Source organism: Ailuropoda melanoleuca, chromosome 1 (genome assembly GCF_002007445.2).
Source record: "Ailuropoda melanoleuca isolate Jingjing chromosome 1, ASM200744v2, whole genome shotgun sequence".
NCBI lineage: Eukaryota > Metazoa > Chordata > Mammalia > Carnivora > Ursidae > Ailuropoda > Ailuropoda melanoleuca.
The window spans coordinates 90,361,401-90,378,396 of NC_048218.1; the positions used below are offsets into that span (position 1 = coordinate 90,361,401).

The 16,996-nt window shown below is 43.4% G+C and overlaps 1 protein-coding gene across 5 annotated transcripts in view; it reads right to left on the bottom strand.

The window, feature by feature from the left end:
• Window positions 1–16,996, bottom strand: part of FNDC3B (fibronectin type III domain containing 3B) — a 339,887-nt gene that overhangs the window by 258,223 nt on the left and 64,668 nt on the right. For 4 of the 5 annotated variants that reach the window (XM_034662802.1, XM_011227894.3, XM_034662800.1 and 1 more), the window contains exon 2: window positions 8,200–8,338. The exons of the other annotated variant lie outside the window; for it this stretch is intronic. In XM_034662802.1, coding sequence (XP_034518693.1) covers window positions 8,200–8,310 — 111 coding nt within the window. In that variant the 5' untranslated portion in view covers window positions 8,311–8,338. The remainder of the gene's footprint in view (window positions 1–8,199; window positions 8,339–16,996) is intronic. 5 annotated transcript variants of the gene reach the window in all.

The following is a 16,996-nucleotide window of genomic DNA, read 5'->3' on the forward strand; positions in this document are numbered from 1 at the left end:
ATATCAATTATAAAATGAGGCAGGGAGGAGGAGAAGGCCTGTATGACAAATGGTGACAAATGGTCAGCTTTCGAGCCCTGGTTCAGATGAATTCAATCTGTTCATTTCATTCATCCTTCAACCATTCTGAAGGACTGACGCCAGGCATCATCCCTGTTCTGGAGTTCACGGCGCAGCCGCACAGCCCAATGTTGCAATAAGTTCAAAACAATCATAATGTCGAAACCACTGCAGAGCTGAAAATTGCCGTTATTTTGCAGAACAACTTTGCCACGCCAGTGTTTTTCCTTAATCCTCTCCTTTTTGAAGGCAGCTCAATTTCTACCATTTGAAGGATACGGACTACAGTTTGTCTCTTATTATTACTGCCTTTGGCTAATTAAATTCTGAAGTGTCTCTCAACCCAGACAGCTCAGAGCTGTCATAATTACATGTCGTATGGTGTAATTATTGTGGGTGCCACATAAACAACACCCTCTGATAATATGGCATCAACATTTTCCTTTATGAGACAGAGATTATGCAGAGGCTATGACTTTCCAGAAGCCTTTGTAGTGAGCGGAATTGGCAGACCTAAGGCAGGGAGGATTGTAAAATCAGACCACAGACCTGGATAAACTCACACCTTTTTATTTACAGTGAACAGCAGGCCCTCAGAAGCAGGGGTAGCTGCCTGTGCTGCTGGCAAGCAGCCCCGCGGGGGGCGGGGGGGGGGCTGCTCACAATCAGTGTCGCTATGGGATCACTAACTCTGAGGAACAGACATCAAGGGGTGGACAGCCACACCGGATGCATCAGAGGACAAAAAAAATTATACTAACAAGAACACGGACTAGCCAAAGTTCCAGAGAAGAGCTGGTGGAACGTGCCGAGACGGTGTGTCTGGGATGCCACTAACATGAGCTCTCCACGGAACATACTAGGCCTACAGAGCAGCCTCACTTCAAGAAGCAGAAACCGATGACGTGGTGTACCGAGCTGAGTAACTGTCCCAGACTTGACTGCGAGTGAGAGGTCTGTGCAGGCTCGGCCTCCCCACAGACACCCCTGCCCGGTCTGTTTTCCTGTCCGCCTCGTCCACTCCCTGACCCACCCTTCCGCGGTGCTCCCAGGGTACGGGCACCTTCTGCAATCCAAGCGCTTCTCCGGGGCTCTACGTGTGTGTAAATACAGCCTTTTTATTTTGGTGAACTACGCTTTGCTCCCCAACTCGACTGCTCATTCCTACGGGGCAAGAACCGGGTCAGATTCATCTTTGGGGTGCCAGCACCTACCCGCACCTGATAAGAGTGCGAGCACAGGAGACATCTGAAAAATACTTACTAAAATGGACAAATCGATTACTCAGTGCCTCCTTACGTTCAGTCTTAAATCCTGCCCTCTCGCTCCTCCTTTCTATCCCAAATCTCGAAGACAAGACAACGACAGTATCCAGACACCTGAGGCCTTTTAAGTGTGAGTGGTAGACAGAACGTGGATGGCAGTCTGCAGTGACCGTTTTCTTCACCATCTGCACAAGCTGTACACGTATCCTACAGTCTTGATGCTTAAGAGTCTGCCCGAAGACCAAGCTTCCCCATGCCGAGTTTCCCCAAACCCAACCACGTGACCAACCTAACCCCGTCCATTTTCAACCCAAGCCCCAGCCTCTACACAGGATTCTGTCATAAAGGGAGTTGTCATATAATATTGTTCAGCGATAATAGCTACAGCCTCTATTTTAACTGCAAATCCCATTCTCATTTGAATATCTTTCTTCTTCCCCAGCAAACGTCCCAAGAACCGTTGATTCATTTGTCTATGCTATACTGATTGCAGAACGCTTTCTGGGGCTCCCTGACATGGTGGCTATCAGGGTACTTCAAGAGTAAACCTGCGTGGTGAGAGGATCTGAACTACTGAATGCAAGGAGGGAGCCATCAAGGAAAAGTTATTAAGAAGATATCAACCAGAAGAGAAAAGGTCACTGAATTCGGAGGAGAAGCACATCTGATGTAAAAGACACGCCGATGACGAGCACCATCTGAACATGGAAAGTTTTAATATGTTTAATGTGCTGTCTGGAAATGTGCACTCAGAAGAATGCTCCAGGAAATCTCTGGCTGTGTACTCCGTCTAGGGGAAACAAAGGCTTTCGCAAGAAGAAACAAAAGGAGGGAAGAAACTCACTCTTGATAAAATGACATGCTGAATGCTGATCAAAAGGCAGAGACAAAGTCAAGAGAACTGTGGACACGGATGAGGTACTTTAACCTTCTGTCTTTCAGGGCAAGCCTGTTCACATGTTATCCTGAGCCACTGGGAGAAACAAGTTTTCTGTTTACATTTAAGGAGATCTACTTCCTGAAGAAGAGCCAGTAAGAGCACTCATTAGCAATTAATATCCTGCTAGCTTAAAAGGAAAAAAAAGACATAAGAAATACGACAAACAAAACATTTGCTAGTTGCCCTCTAAGAACAGGAGGACAAAGAGGCATCTAAATCTATCCCCACCCCCAGGGACCCGCTAATGAACATATACGTGAGAAGAGTCACCAACAGTACAGGAATAGAAAGAGGCATACACACCACCTCCTGTAGGTTGTAAGTATCACAGATGAAATTAGCAAATCAGTGAGTCTGGTAACACTTCTGATCTTAACCTAACGGTTTCCGTATTTAAACACTGGTGACTGCTGTAATTCTTCTCCAGAGATTATTAAAATTCTAAACCAATAGAGGGGCGCCCAAGTGGTGCAGTCAGCCAAGTGTCCAACTCGTGACTTCAGCTCGGGTCATGATCTCTGGATTGTGGGTCGAACCCTGCATCCCGCTCCCTGCTCAGCGGGGGGTCTGTTGGAGTTTCTCTCCCTCTGCCCCTCCCCCCCACTTGTGCTCTCTCTTGCTCTCTCTCTCAAATAACTAATCTTTTAAGAAAAAAATAAAATACTAAAACCAATAGAAAAAGCTGGAAATTGGGCTGCCCTTACACTTTCATGCTTCAAACTAGTGGCTACATGTCTAAACCTCTAAGACCAAAGACAAATTTATATACCATAGGTTCTGAAAATGTATTCTGATCACTGATGGGTATTTGCCATAATTTATATAACCATACACAAAAACTCAGGTCAGGAAACCTGACAAGAATAGTATGTTGTCAGGCATATTTAGGGTAGCAAACTTTATTTAGCTACGCTGATCTATTCAGAGGTAAAAGAAATTATAGCAAGAGGAACAGAGATACTTTATTTAGAAAACAACAGTTCAAAATAAAACTGTTCCATTTCACTCCTAGATATCCAAGAGAAATGAAAATATACATCCACACAAAAATTTGCACATAAATGTTCACAACACCATTATTCATAATAGCCAAAGAATGAAAAGGACCCAAATGTCCATCAGCTGATGAATGAATAAACAAAATGTAATATTTCCACGTGGTGGAGCATCACTTGCCAGGAAAAAAGGTGTAACATACCGATACATGCTATTACATGGGTAAACCCTGAAAACATTATGCTAGGTGAAAGAAGCCAGAGGCAAAGACCACATATTGCATGATTTCATTTATATGAAATGTCCAGAATGGGCCAATTACCTACAGAGACAGAAAGTAGTTCGTGGTTGCCTAGGAATACGGGGAAGAAAGGACTGGGAAGTGACGGGACCAGGGTTTCTTTTTATCATGATTAGAAGGTTCAAAAATCATGGTCATGGTTGCACAATTCTGTGAATACAGCAAATTCCACTGTATACCTTAAAATAAGTGAATTACAGGGAATGTGGATGATATCTCAATAAAGCTGTTAAATAAGCAAAGCCGTTAAGTTGCTTCTGTCCACACTGTGTGTTTTACTACTGTTTGTGTTCATTTAGCTGATAATGTATTTTTTTAAATCGTCATTCATCATGAGGATGGCTTTTCATTTTAAGAAAAGAATCATCCTTTTCCTGCTACCACTATAAAATGACAAACTGAGGTTTCAAACTTAACATGACTCTGAATAATGAAAATTAACAGTGTCTCTTATTTAGAAAGTCAAAACACAGTGGACATCTTGGCAAGAACTCATAGTAACTAAATCCAGAAACCATCAGGACAAAAATCCAGAGGAAGAGGCCTGTGGGGACTGGGGAGCTCTCTCATAACTGCGGTGGTTCTTTTGCATATACGGAAATGTTTAGAATGTCTCTACACAGCTGCAAAGTATTAAGAATGCTGTAAACACACACAAGGTAAGCTTCGCTGTGCACACTCCTAACACAGAGGTGGAGGCACAGCCCCACGGCCGGAGGGCAGCGCTACAAAACAGCATAACAGATGTTGTCCGCCCCTCCCTGAAAACGTCACCCCCAAGGGTCTGCAGACAGTGTCCACCACGCCCACCCCTGAAGTCAAACCTGTGTCTCCAAAAGGTCCTGGTTGAGATGAAGAGGTAATGTCTCCGAGGGACAGCACAGGGAAGCCTCAGAAAACATGAGTAGGGCTTTCCGTGCCGACTGTGCTCTCACGAACACGGTGAGCGTTCCTAAAACCCACCCCGGGCTTTCTGCAACGAGTGTGGCAAGCACCAACCCCACAAAGGGACCCGGGACCAGAAAGGCAGATCCTCTTTCTGTGCAGGGGAAATAGCATTATGAGAGGAAGCACAGTGCCTATGGTGGGCAGGCGAAGCCGATTTTCTGCAGAAAGGCTAAACTACAGAGCAGATTGTGCTAGGCTTGAACGTGTTGGGCCCAACTGCAGATCCAAGAGAATGCTGGCTATTAAGAGATGCAAGCAGGGGCGCCTGGCGGGTTCAGTCAGTAGAGCAGGCTACTCTTGATCTTGGGGTGGTAAGCTCGAGCCCCACGTTGGGTGAGAGATTAGTTAAAAATAAAAAACGAGATGCAAGCCTTCTGAACTGGGAGGAGATGGAAGAGAAAGGGCCAAGAGATCCAGTTCTACGCTTTGTATTTTGTTATGCTATGAAGACAATAAAATCTTAAGGTTATGCTCAGAAAAATAATTAAAAAAAAAAAAACAACAGAAAACATAAATAGAGATCCTATTCTCCAGTGTGTCCTCTGTGTCCCGATCCTTGAACACAGTTCTCCTGAGCACCACACCCACAGGCTCTTAGGAGCAAGCAGCAAATACCAACAGGTGTCTCAGGCGAGCACTCAAAACTCACGCAGTCCCTGACTTCTGGGTCCTGACCTTTGGTCCTTGTTCTCTTTGTGGCCCTCCTCTCTCCTTACCTCCTCTCTGGTATTTTCCCACTGTTTTTGGTTTTGCTTGCTCCTTGGGTCTGTCTTCACCTTGTGCCTTAGCCCAGGTTCCACGCACAGGCCCTGAGGATTCTACTATCCTTAACTAGGCCAAAGCTAAATGTTAGGGCCCAAAGGAAAGAGCAGAGGCTTGAGGAAATGACGGAGACACCGATGGAGACTCTGGGGGCAGCAAGAGGAAGAAAAATGTCAGGCCCAGAGGCCTGTGCCACAGTGACATAGAGGCAACCTCAAGGCATGATAAATCTTGGGCTGATCCTGCCAACAGGGGTATTTCAAACACACTCTGTCCACTTAACAAGTGTGCTCCATCAAGAGAAATTTAAGGTTCATGCCAATCAATAGTTTGGCACACAAAACCTATAAATGTTATTGCTGTTAGCACAATCATATCTGCTAATTAGAAAGACTAAAACATTCCTTCCAATGAGAATTTTTAGATTAAGTACAGCCCCAGTTTGAGAAAGCTTGATATTTGATGGTGCATACAACAAACAAATTAGCAGATTTTCCTATTCCTGGTTTTACAGAAAGCTTCCAAGATAAAATAAAAATGTGATTTTTATTAACCAAAATTATTAAGCAGCTTCTACTTACAGCGGAGGTAGGCATATAGAGCAGTGAAGTGCCACATGGCCGGGGGATATCCATTGTTTTTATTAGGCTTTGGTCATTTCTAGGTACAAAAAAGTTTACGTCTGAAGAGAGAATTAGAAAATTCTGGAACTAAGGACTCAGTGAGCTAGAGATCAGAAACTGCAAAAGGGTGTTCTGTGCAAACTGAATCACAGTACTGAGGAAGAAATCATCAAAACATAAAAATAGTGCACAGTAACATGGATAGGTGGTCTCGGGTCTCCAAGTACATACGTGCAGGAATTAGGTGACTGAGCGGAGGCCCAAGCTGCCTTCCAAATTGAGTCACATTTGAATACCTTGGTTTTTTTATCCTTTTAATCAGTGAAAAGGGAGACCAGACACTGCACCTTAAGTGGTCCTTGGCACTCGGGAGACCTTCCCGTGACCAGAGCACAGGGAGCACAATGAAGAGGGCAAGGGCTACACCCAGAGGGCTGACAGCCTCAGCCCGACATGGGGATGTTACTCCAGGTGTCACAGGGCAGCTCTGAGCAGGGCACTGACATGATGTGGGTGTTTTTCAAGATTTTGTTTACATATTTATTTGAGAGAGAGAGAGAGAGAGAAAGAGGATGCACTCACATGTGCAAGCAGGGGGAGGGGCATAGGGAGAGGGAGAGAAAACCTCAAGCAGACTTCACACGAGCACAGAGCCTCACAGGGGGCTCGATCTCACGACCCTGAGGTCATGACCTGAGGAAAAACCAAGAGCCAGATGCTTAACCGACTGAGCCACCCAAGCTCCCCTGACGTGGGTGTTTTTTGGAAACTCTCAAACGACTGCTATGTGGCAAATACTTTCTGCCGGGGCAAAAGTAAAAAAAGAGAGAGACCAGTGAGAAGGACTGTCGTACCCTGGAGAGAGATGAGGGCTTGGAGTCCAGCAGTGGTAGCGGAAATGAAGTAGACGTGGCAAATTGTGGTTTCAGTACATGTTCCTGAGATGAAGCCAACGGGCCTTGCTGACAGGCTTGGGAGGGGAGGACGAGAAGACGCAAGTGAAGACTGGGCTAAGAGCAGTGGAGCAAAGGAAGAAGAGGCTCCACTTAGAGAAGACCTACTATAAGGCAGCAGAGACAGGAAGTGGTCACTACACAGGGATGTGGAGTCCAGGGAGAGGATCTTGTTTGGCTGGGTCACTGTTTGTGGCTTTGAGGTAAAAGATACCACAGGATGTCTAGTGGAAATGATCCAGCAGAGAGAGAGAAAGACTGAAGAGTCAGGAAGGGAGGTGCCTGTATCAGTGGTGAGAAGGGGTGAAATGCATTCAAACAATGAACGTTTACTGAACACCTATTAGATATTCTTTGTTCTTGAAAGGCTCATGGTCTAAAGCACAAGAAAGTAATAGAAATAAATTAGGCAGCAAAGTAAGATCCAACAGAGGCAGAGTATGAACGGACTGTGATGGATAAAGGGCGTTCACGTCCTATGACAGACTGGGGGGAGGGGAAGCAAGCACCTGCGGACAGCAAATGAATGGCTGATTAACTTATTTGAATTACTGATAGAGTCTGGGCAAATATTTTTTATGCAACTGTTCCCAATTCTACTTTTCATGGGACAAAACCTTTTACCTTTATGCTCCTAAATATCCTTTTGGCTTTGTGTAGCTCTATATTTAGAAGACTGAGCAAACCCGGTTTTGGCAGTCAATAAAAAAATCTGTTATCAAAACAGTTCATCTAAAAAATGTGTTTAAAGCTTTGCTTACCATTAAAATTTCTTCCCAAGTGCTACATGAATGAGTTCAGAAATATCTTTTCTATTTTGTGATATTCGGTAATACTGACAGAGACGTTTTACAGAGAATAGATACCGTCACTTTCTGAGCAGCAGGCTCTAGGTTTGGAAGGACCGCTCCAGAAGCCAGGGTGGGTTCGCGTGGACCTGTGCGTCTTGCCGAGGTTAGTCACCCCCAGTGTGAGATCAAAACCTGACCCACCCTCTGAGCGTCCTGCTCTGGCCAACCAGGCCAACCAGGCAAACACAATACAGGACATGAATAAACAGACATTTTATTCCGAAGACTTGTACATATTTTCAAAATGATTCATTTAAAAAATCAGACATTTTTCTGATGCTTCAGTAGTAATACCAACTGAATGAGGTAAGATTTGCTGTTATCAAAAGCCATCACTGGTATTTTTAAAACTCATATAGTAATTCTACAGCAAAAACGCTTACCTCTAGAACTATTAATGTTCACAATCACAGATCTTTGAATCTCAAACTAGAACAATGACTGGGTTAACGGCTTCCGCTCAGACAGTTTGACTTAAATGTCCCTCTTACTACACCAACCTGCTGGGCTGCATCTCCGTTCACCAAGTGAGGCATCATGGCTACCTCTCCGTTCAGCAATGGTGGCAGTTCCAGAGGGATTTGGTCGGTCATCATCATTGTGACGTACATTCATGGAGAATTTCCCTCAACTGGCTTCCTGCAAAAGAACCACCATTTTTTAAAAAGGATCCAGGACCCCAAAAAGTCACCTATAACATCAGCAATTTAAGTGCAGCACCATGAAGTCAGCTGAAAATCAAATTATTCTGATCCCTGTAGTACCGCACTACTGCGCCAGGCCCCAAGGACGGGTAAAGCCAAAGCAAGGAAATGGCCTGAACTAGGAGACCCCCGACTGGAGTCTCCCAGCAGCCGTGTGAACATCACCTCCCAGACCTAGACTTTGTCGTTTAGTTATAAATTTTTTAAATATATCAGTAATAGTAACTACCCTACCCCAGGGATTTTTCAGGGGCTAAAAGGAGACAACACTGCGAGAAGGTCAGGTGTCAAACAAAAACTGGTGGTATCATTATCTTTAATTACAGAAAATAAGGCCAAAGAGGATGACCTATAAAAACAGGTGTTCCCTTCCATTAGGATCAAAATACTGTTCATAAGCAGTTAATCCAAGCAAGTTAACAAAGGTTATACTGCAATTGTTGCAATTGCTGACCTTGCCACTAATTTGGTAATTAATCATGTTCTAATTATCTCTCTCTCTCTCTCTCTCTCTCTCTCTCTCTCTCTCTCTCTCTCGTCATTTCCTTGAATTGAATTTAACCTGCTGTGCATTTATGTCTTTATCACCGTGCGGATCTTGAACTTCCCCGTATCTCTGGCAGAGCCCATAGCACTCTGCGCAGAGAAGGGCTGAAAGGCAGACCACCTTACTTCTACAGAATAAATGATTTTCATACAAGTATTCAAAACAGCACAAAGCCCATTGTCATTCCAAAATGGTACTTGCTCCAAAACCTAGCCTGCCAATTCAACAGTGGGAAAACAGCAACAAATTCCTGTTCAAAATTTTAACTTGTTCTTTAAGAAGTATTCACGTATCCTTCACTTATGCCTAAAAATTTATGGCCTAAGTAGTTTAATATCATGTGCAAAGGAGACAAAACAAAGATACACATTTTAAATGCACTCTCAGAAACAAATGGACACGTACAATTATCACTCATAATGAAGTCCCCCCTAAATATCAAATCAAGGATATCTGATCAATGAAACCTTTAATCCAAATCCCAATTGGAAACCCCAATATCCAAATCAGGTAAAACAGCAGGACAAATCCTTTAATGATTGTCTCAAATGCGTCTCAGATATGACAAATAAAATATTTCTCATTCTTAAACCTCTCTGTTCTGAACATTAAATATACTTCCCTCTCCTGCAATCCCACCCAAAAGAAACTCCTTCCTTGTAAGTATCAAATGATGCATAAAAGCCACCCAAGAGACTGTAAACTTTTTTATTTTAAAAAGGTAAAATTTTACACTATTCATTATAACCCCATTTGGAGAAACTAATTATTTTAAGCACCAAACAATGAAGTCTTGTCCCAACTAGGGAAGCACATTCTATAATAACAGGTCTTATAATTCAGTGTTAATAGTACCATCATGCTGTTTTATGGGGCAATTACTCAGTTCCTAAGCAAATAAAAGTACAAAACCCAAAGCCCAATAGTTTACCCTGATGAAGGAAACAGATTCTTACAAAATAAAATTAACTAAGATAATTCCATTGACACTATCATGACATCACTGTTTGATTGAGTAGGTCAAAGGAGGGAGAGCTGGTGTCCACTGCAATTTTATTTCTAATATACTTAATCCCACTAGTGCAGGAGGAAAGGACAGCTACTTTCCCCAGACCGCTGACATTACACAGGCTTGTTTCTTAAGTGGAATGTTTTATTTCATGTTTCTTCCAAATTGCAGGTTGGATAAACAGGGCAGTAATTTACATCAGGGGTCTGAGTATAAAGCCCCTGGGGTGAGGCAGCCCTCTCCTCCAGCTCTCCCTCACCACGCCCCAGAGAGTTCCAAGGCACTGCTGGCGATGCTGTGGTGCAGATAAGGGCTCCGTCTTCTCTCCCTTCCCTGCTGAAGCAGTGAGGGCCAAGGCCCTGGCACACGAACAGACCCAGTCATCATTACACAGACAAGCGCAAGGACGGAACCTGCTCCTCTTTTCTCACCCAAAGAGGCAGCAGGAGCAAACCGACTTCAGGGCTTGCCCCTAGGTCCGTTCAGCCTCTACTCCAGGTCCTTCCATTACGCCAGAGATTAGTAAATAACGAATGAGGGAGGGGCACAGGCACAGGCCCGAGGTCCCTGGTCAGGCACTGCTCTGGGCTATAGCCCCTTATGTTCCACGTGGGCCAACCCAGCTGCCTGATTTTTCAGTACTGGGGTTTGAGACTCAAATCCAATTAACCGGTGCTATTTTATTCCTATTTCTGTCCTTTGGGGATCACTGCAGGTACTGCGTAGCAGGAGACAGTTGTAATCTGAAACCAGATTCAGGCATTTCGGGTCCCCTGTCCCTAATACCAAAGAAGAGCTCAATGCCAATACTGTATCTAACAGTGACAATTCCAATTTATGAAAACTTCTGGTTGGTGCCAAGTTAAACAATGGCACTTGCTATTAACAGGAACACTCTTAAGCACAAGAGGTCAGGTCTAAATTACGGAGTTAAGCTCCAGGCTCTGCCAACTGTGGGATAAGGGGATAGACCTGAGGCCTACAAAGGTCCCATAGATGTAGGATGGGAGAGTAGCGGACCCACACAGAGCTACAAAAACACCCAAAGAAACGAAGTCCACTGGACAAAGGAAATGATTATAATTTTATTTCCTTTTGAAAACGGTACAGGCAACTTTGTAATGCAACTATTCTATAAAGAAAAAAGATGATTGAATCCTTTTTTTTTTTCCTACTACAATGGATTACCTCCCTCACAGATGTATAGTGGTTACTGCAGATTACTGGGAGGGGGGGCCAGGAAGGGAAGAGGGGGAGCTGTACATATAAGAAAGTCAACTACATGACAATCACTCAGACAGCAATCAGTGCGAATTTATAAACATCACACGCTCCTAATGTCTCAACTCAACCAACACTGTTCCTCATGGAGTAAACTGAAGGATGAATAAAGTGAATAAAAGCCATCGTGAACCCTGGCACGGAGCCTCATTTCTCCATAACCGAAGCTGTTGATCCTCTGGTCCCTAGGCCACTGGCCTGCTAAAATCCAAAGCCTGTTTTCTAATCCCTAAGAGTTTTATCAGGGGTAAACCAGACTTCATGCTGAGTGGAGTATCACGTAAAAGATTCATCTAGGTGGGGTGGTACATGCAGCCAGCAATACTTAAATTCCCATTTCTAGGCTCTATGCCCATACATAGAATAGTTTCATTTGCCTGGAATGCAAGAGATATAACGAAAAAAGTCAGTAACTTATCTCTAAGCAAGATAATGCCCAGCTATTTAGCAAGGCAACGGCCTGCCAAGTTGTCCCTTAAAATGATCATGAATTACAAACAGTTTAGCGTCACAGATGAAGCAATAAATGTGGAAGGCTTATTATCCAAACAGTTAACTTTAAGGACCAAAACTTACTTTATTTGTAATGACTGTGGATAGAAAGGGCACATCTCCCTCTTTATAGAGCAGGCTGGCCATAACTCGATTTTTTCTTAGGGATGTGGGGTCACTGTTCCCAACAATACTGTGTTCAGTCACAAGGGGACGTGTTAAGGAGTTACTGAGGCATTCTGACCTTACATATCCAGGGAAATTCACCCCTACTTTGAGATCTTATGTGTGATTGTTGGTTTTTTCCTCTTTCTCATTGGCCAATACTGCAAACCATACCCCCCGCGCATTTCAGGACCGTACCCTAAATTTGCGGTCTTCCGTCTTCCTTGGGCTAAGAAGCCAGATTGCTAGTCATGTACACACATGTACGCACATCCCCGCGGGATCACTGAAGCTCCCCTATGTGCCTTCAACCAAACTCCTTGATCATTTGCTGATTATCAGCTCTAAGGGAAGCTGAATGGCCAGACGGGTAACCTCCGGAAAACAGAGCTATGACTGTTTTTTGTTATAGTCAGAAAGTCTCAGGAGACACCACCCTGACAAAACACTTATTTTCCTGGTCTGGGTTCCTTCTCCCCTAGACAGATGTGTATCCGAGCTGGCCAAATGGATCCCAGAACTCAGGTATCTTATTCAAGGCTGTACCACATTCACATTGTCCCCCTCACACACAACCAAGTTCTTGCAAGGACCCCATTCATTAGACCACCTCCCCTTCACACATGAAGAATAAAAATGTGCTGCAAAACGAACACGGATTAAAAAATGGAAATAGATGACCCTACTACAATGCTTTTAATCCTCTGAACTTTTTTTTCCTCTCACAGAGCTCCAAGGTTTCACTCCTTTTCTTCATTGTGTTCTTACCCATACTTCCATTTCAAAGAATTTGGTAACAACCACAGGCCTTCACCACCTCTCCCCCTAACCACACATCCTAACACTAAAACCACAAGTGCTTCAGGCCCAGCCACTCGTAGTCTTTTGACTGACAGGGGAGGGATGCCACGTGAGCACTTGTGGTTACCTTCCCCCTCTCCTAGAAGAGCGGGTCATTTGCCACCTTCTGTACCTGCCAGCCCGGCGCGGCGTGAAGGGAAGGCGGCCCTCCTGCACTAGCGGCAGGGGTGGGGGCTGGGCGCTCTGAGAAACAAAATGAACAGATCCTCACTGTTAAGAAGACATTTAACTCCATCCAAATATGCCCCCAAAGCTTTTAAAGAACACCTTATTTTAAAAGAGTATTACAAAAGGTCTTCAGTTTTTACATTACTCTAGGCAACTGGCTTATTACCTTTTCCTCTTATGTTGTTTCCCCCACTCCAAGTCTAAAAAGGTTTTCCATGGTATTTTGGCCCCAGCCTACACCAAGAAACATACTGGCCAAATTCATGAAAAACCTGATTCTCAGGAGAGAACCGCAGATCCATTTCCAAAGGCCAGAGAAAGCAATTATATGCTAGGAAGCTTTTCTGACTTGAAAAAACCAAAGCCCTAATCACTGCTGGGAGAGTTTTAAGTCGGTGGGCCTGGCCTTCAAATTAGTAACAAAATGTCCTGGTCCCTCACTCCGTGGGCCAATGACCCAAATTTCCTTACATTAATTCAAGATGTGAATTAGCAGTACAGTACCCAAATTAGTTTCAGATGACAAGAGAAAAAGAAACGTAACAGCAGCAAAAGGAACAAAGTATAACCATCAGAACGGAAGGAGCCATCCCGGTTGCATGCAAAGGAGTTGACTCTCCGTGTTAAATCAAGTCAGCGGGGCTCCCAGGCTCACACTTTACCTACGCTCTGATGTGGTTTCTGACTGCCTTCTAGATTATCCCAGGGAAGTGTCTAAAAAAGCAGATGCAGTAGGGGAATCAGTAAGAAGATTGCACATGATCAGTGTTAACTTTTTGCTTCCATTCTGCAATTTAAAATGCACTTTCAGAGGGGCGCCTGGGTGGCACAGCGGTTAAGCGTCTGCCTTCGACTCAGGGCGTGATCCCGGCGTTATGGGGCTTGGGATCAAGCCCCACATCAGGCTCCTCCGCTATGAGCCTGCTTCTTCCTCTCCCACTCCCCCTGCTTGTGTTCCCTCTCTGGCTGGCTGTCTCTCTCTGTCAAATAAATAAATAAAATCTTTAAAAAATAATAATAATAATAATTAATAAATAAATTAAATAAATAAAATGCACTTTCAGGAACCAAATGGGTTCCTTGATGAAAGGGAAACTGATAGAAACACATCAATTACAGGATTCTATTATAAAACAATTGGGCAAATAAATAACCTAATAAATACTAATAAATAATCTTCAAAATTCACACCACTAAAGATAACTGTGATTCTATAAAGTTTGTATCTTTTTCCAATAAAATACAGATTAACCAATCACATTCACATAATCGAAACAGCATGTAAATATTTTGTTTGCAACATGCTGGTTCTACAGCCTGAGAAAAATATCATCATGGGCACATTAGTAAAATCAAAGCTTGATTCATACTTCAAGAAAATGTCCTTCTCTGCTAAAAATACCCATCGACTTCTAATATTGTGGGCCCAGTTTCAGAAAATTGTCACAAACACATCGGAGAAATGTTCTAGCGATTTATGTAATAGTAATGAGAAAAAAAAAAAACCTAACAACTTTTTTCCTGTTGTGAAGGCAAAAAAAACCAAAAAACAAAACAAAAACAGCAGTAGTCAAAAAGACAACAGGGCCAACTTCTCAGCATAGAAGCCAGGGGTTTTGCTTTGCTGGGTTGTGTTTGGGGCAAAGGGGTTTGAGAGGTTACTAAATAATTACTGTATTCTCTTTTAAATGAATGAAACTATCAGGAAGCTAATGCTTTATGAGCGATTACAAGTTTCTGAAGGGCTTCCAATATAAAACCTAAGTCTAATAAAAATTTATCATGACAAACGTTCGTGCAGCTGACTTACACTTGTTTGTGCCATGGCTATAGTAACAAATAAAAACGCAGACAAGTCACATTTTGACAGGGAATCATAGAGCATGGGGAAAAAAAGAAACAACTGTGTTCACAGCCCTCCTCTCATACCCGTGGCTTTATGCATGTATGCCGTCAGTCACAGACCGACAATTCCTCATGTGTGGTCTTCCTTCGTAAGCTTTATTAACAAGATTCAGAAAGACAAAGAGGCAGGAGGGAGAGAGTTGGAGAGATGAGGAGAGAGAAGGAAAGAAAGTCAGCTGTACACATTCCTACAACTAATGTGATGTCACAGGACCCTTTGCTGTTTTCTTTTCCTCATCAGGAAAAATGCTTTCCTTACTGCTCCACTCGGGTTTTAAGAGTTAAACCCCCAGACTGGTATTTCAAGACTTAGAAACTCTGAAAAGGGTTGTCATTTCTAGCCTTCTGAGCAAAACTAGAAACAGCTTTCTAATAATAACTATGGACAGGGGGGGGGGGGGAATGATTCAAACAAAACAAACACTGTACAACCATCTTTCCCTCCGAAATTGAGAAAAAGCCGCTCATCAATCAACACACATCTGTTTCTGCCACCTCCCTGTGACGAGGACAGCAGAGTTTTGTTTTCCCTTCCCAGGGACATGAAACCAGTGCCCCGCGCCTGGCTCTGCCCATGCAGATGACCATGTGGCCATTTATGACCCTGGACACGAGAAAGCTGGGGTGGCTTCAGGGCTTCTTGCACTCACCTCTCCTGCACTCTGGGCGGGAAAGGTACTTGGATACAGGCAAACATGCCCCTTTGCTTTTTAATAAATCAAATTAGATCGTTGGGGGGGGAGGATATGGAGAAGGACTAAGGATTTTTATCAGAAATTTTCACAGCTCCTCGGCAATCAAGAGTTCAAAGGACCAGTGTGTTATGATAAACAGCATTACAGCAGAGCGACCCCAGGACCCGGTATTGCAAAATCTGAGTTCTAATCCAGGCTTTGCCCATTTACTCCGAATTTGACTTAATTTGTTCTTTTATAAAAACAACAAGATCATAGACTAGCCTTTAAGATTCCTTCCTGCTCTTAACAGACCATGTTTCAAACACTGCTGCCAACTTCATGCAGATAAAACACAAGCTAGGAGAGCTGTACTCGAAACTCGGAAAGCCTATAGTTACTCTTACTCATAAAAGAGAACCTGAGCCTCATACATAAAAGAGAAGAAGAATCTAAGTAAAATGTTGGAAAAAGAACGTTTGAGCAAATAGTGATGGTGATCACTGTTTTTATGCCAACGAAATCTAATTTTACAGCTGAGTTCCACACAGCTGTGGAAGAAAGACTCTTGCCATGGCTTGCCACTTGAATGAAAGAAGGAGTGGTGATAACTGTTCATGCAGAAAAACCTCTTGAGACATGAGCAGTACCTGGAGGTATGCACCCAGCTGGTTGGTTGAGGCACAAATTGTCTGGAATTTGTCTTCTTGTCTGATATGGGTTCATTAGTGAAGTTAAATCACAGCCGTCTAAAAAAGTTCTCAACCTTAAAAACACACTTGCCTTTTGCCTCCAATTGTAAACACAGGATATTTAGATGCAGTGTTTAAATCCACGAAGAAATCCTGTGAAACCAAGTTTAGATGAAGAACACCACCGCCGCCGCCGCCCTGGATTAAAATAATGGTCTATGCAACAAGTACAAAAGAATTGTCCACGGTGATCTGGGGAACGAGGAGGGGCGCCAAGTAATCTAATGTATAGGCCTGTCTTCAAGAAGACCTGGATGCTTTTTGTGGTGTGCTTTTCATGCGCCTTGGCTTATAGGACGAGGCACAGCCATGTCTGAACTCAAAATTACTATACAGAAGGCACTGTCTTCGGTGGGGGGAGGAGTCTCTATAGCTAAGGGTTATGTGTAAACATTATAGTAATCTGAGGCTTCTTTTATAATTCTCCAGAAATATTGCTTCCATAGCACCCCCCCTCCAGGATGTCCCAAATCTCTAAGGAAACCTAAAACCTGAAGGAAAAAAAATGTCACGAGATATTTAAAATCTCTGGACCTGAGATCCAAATCCATGCATGTTACAACTCGGTTCTGCAAATATTAACTAAAAGGAAAGGGGGCCCATCTACCAAAAACGTTTACCAAACATTTGTTTGCTTTGTTCATTGTTTTTAAATGATGTTTAAAGAAGTTTACAGGTGTAATTAGACGTTTTTATTGGAACACCTCGACTCCAGCTACACTCAGCACAATAAATCTGA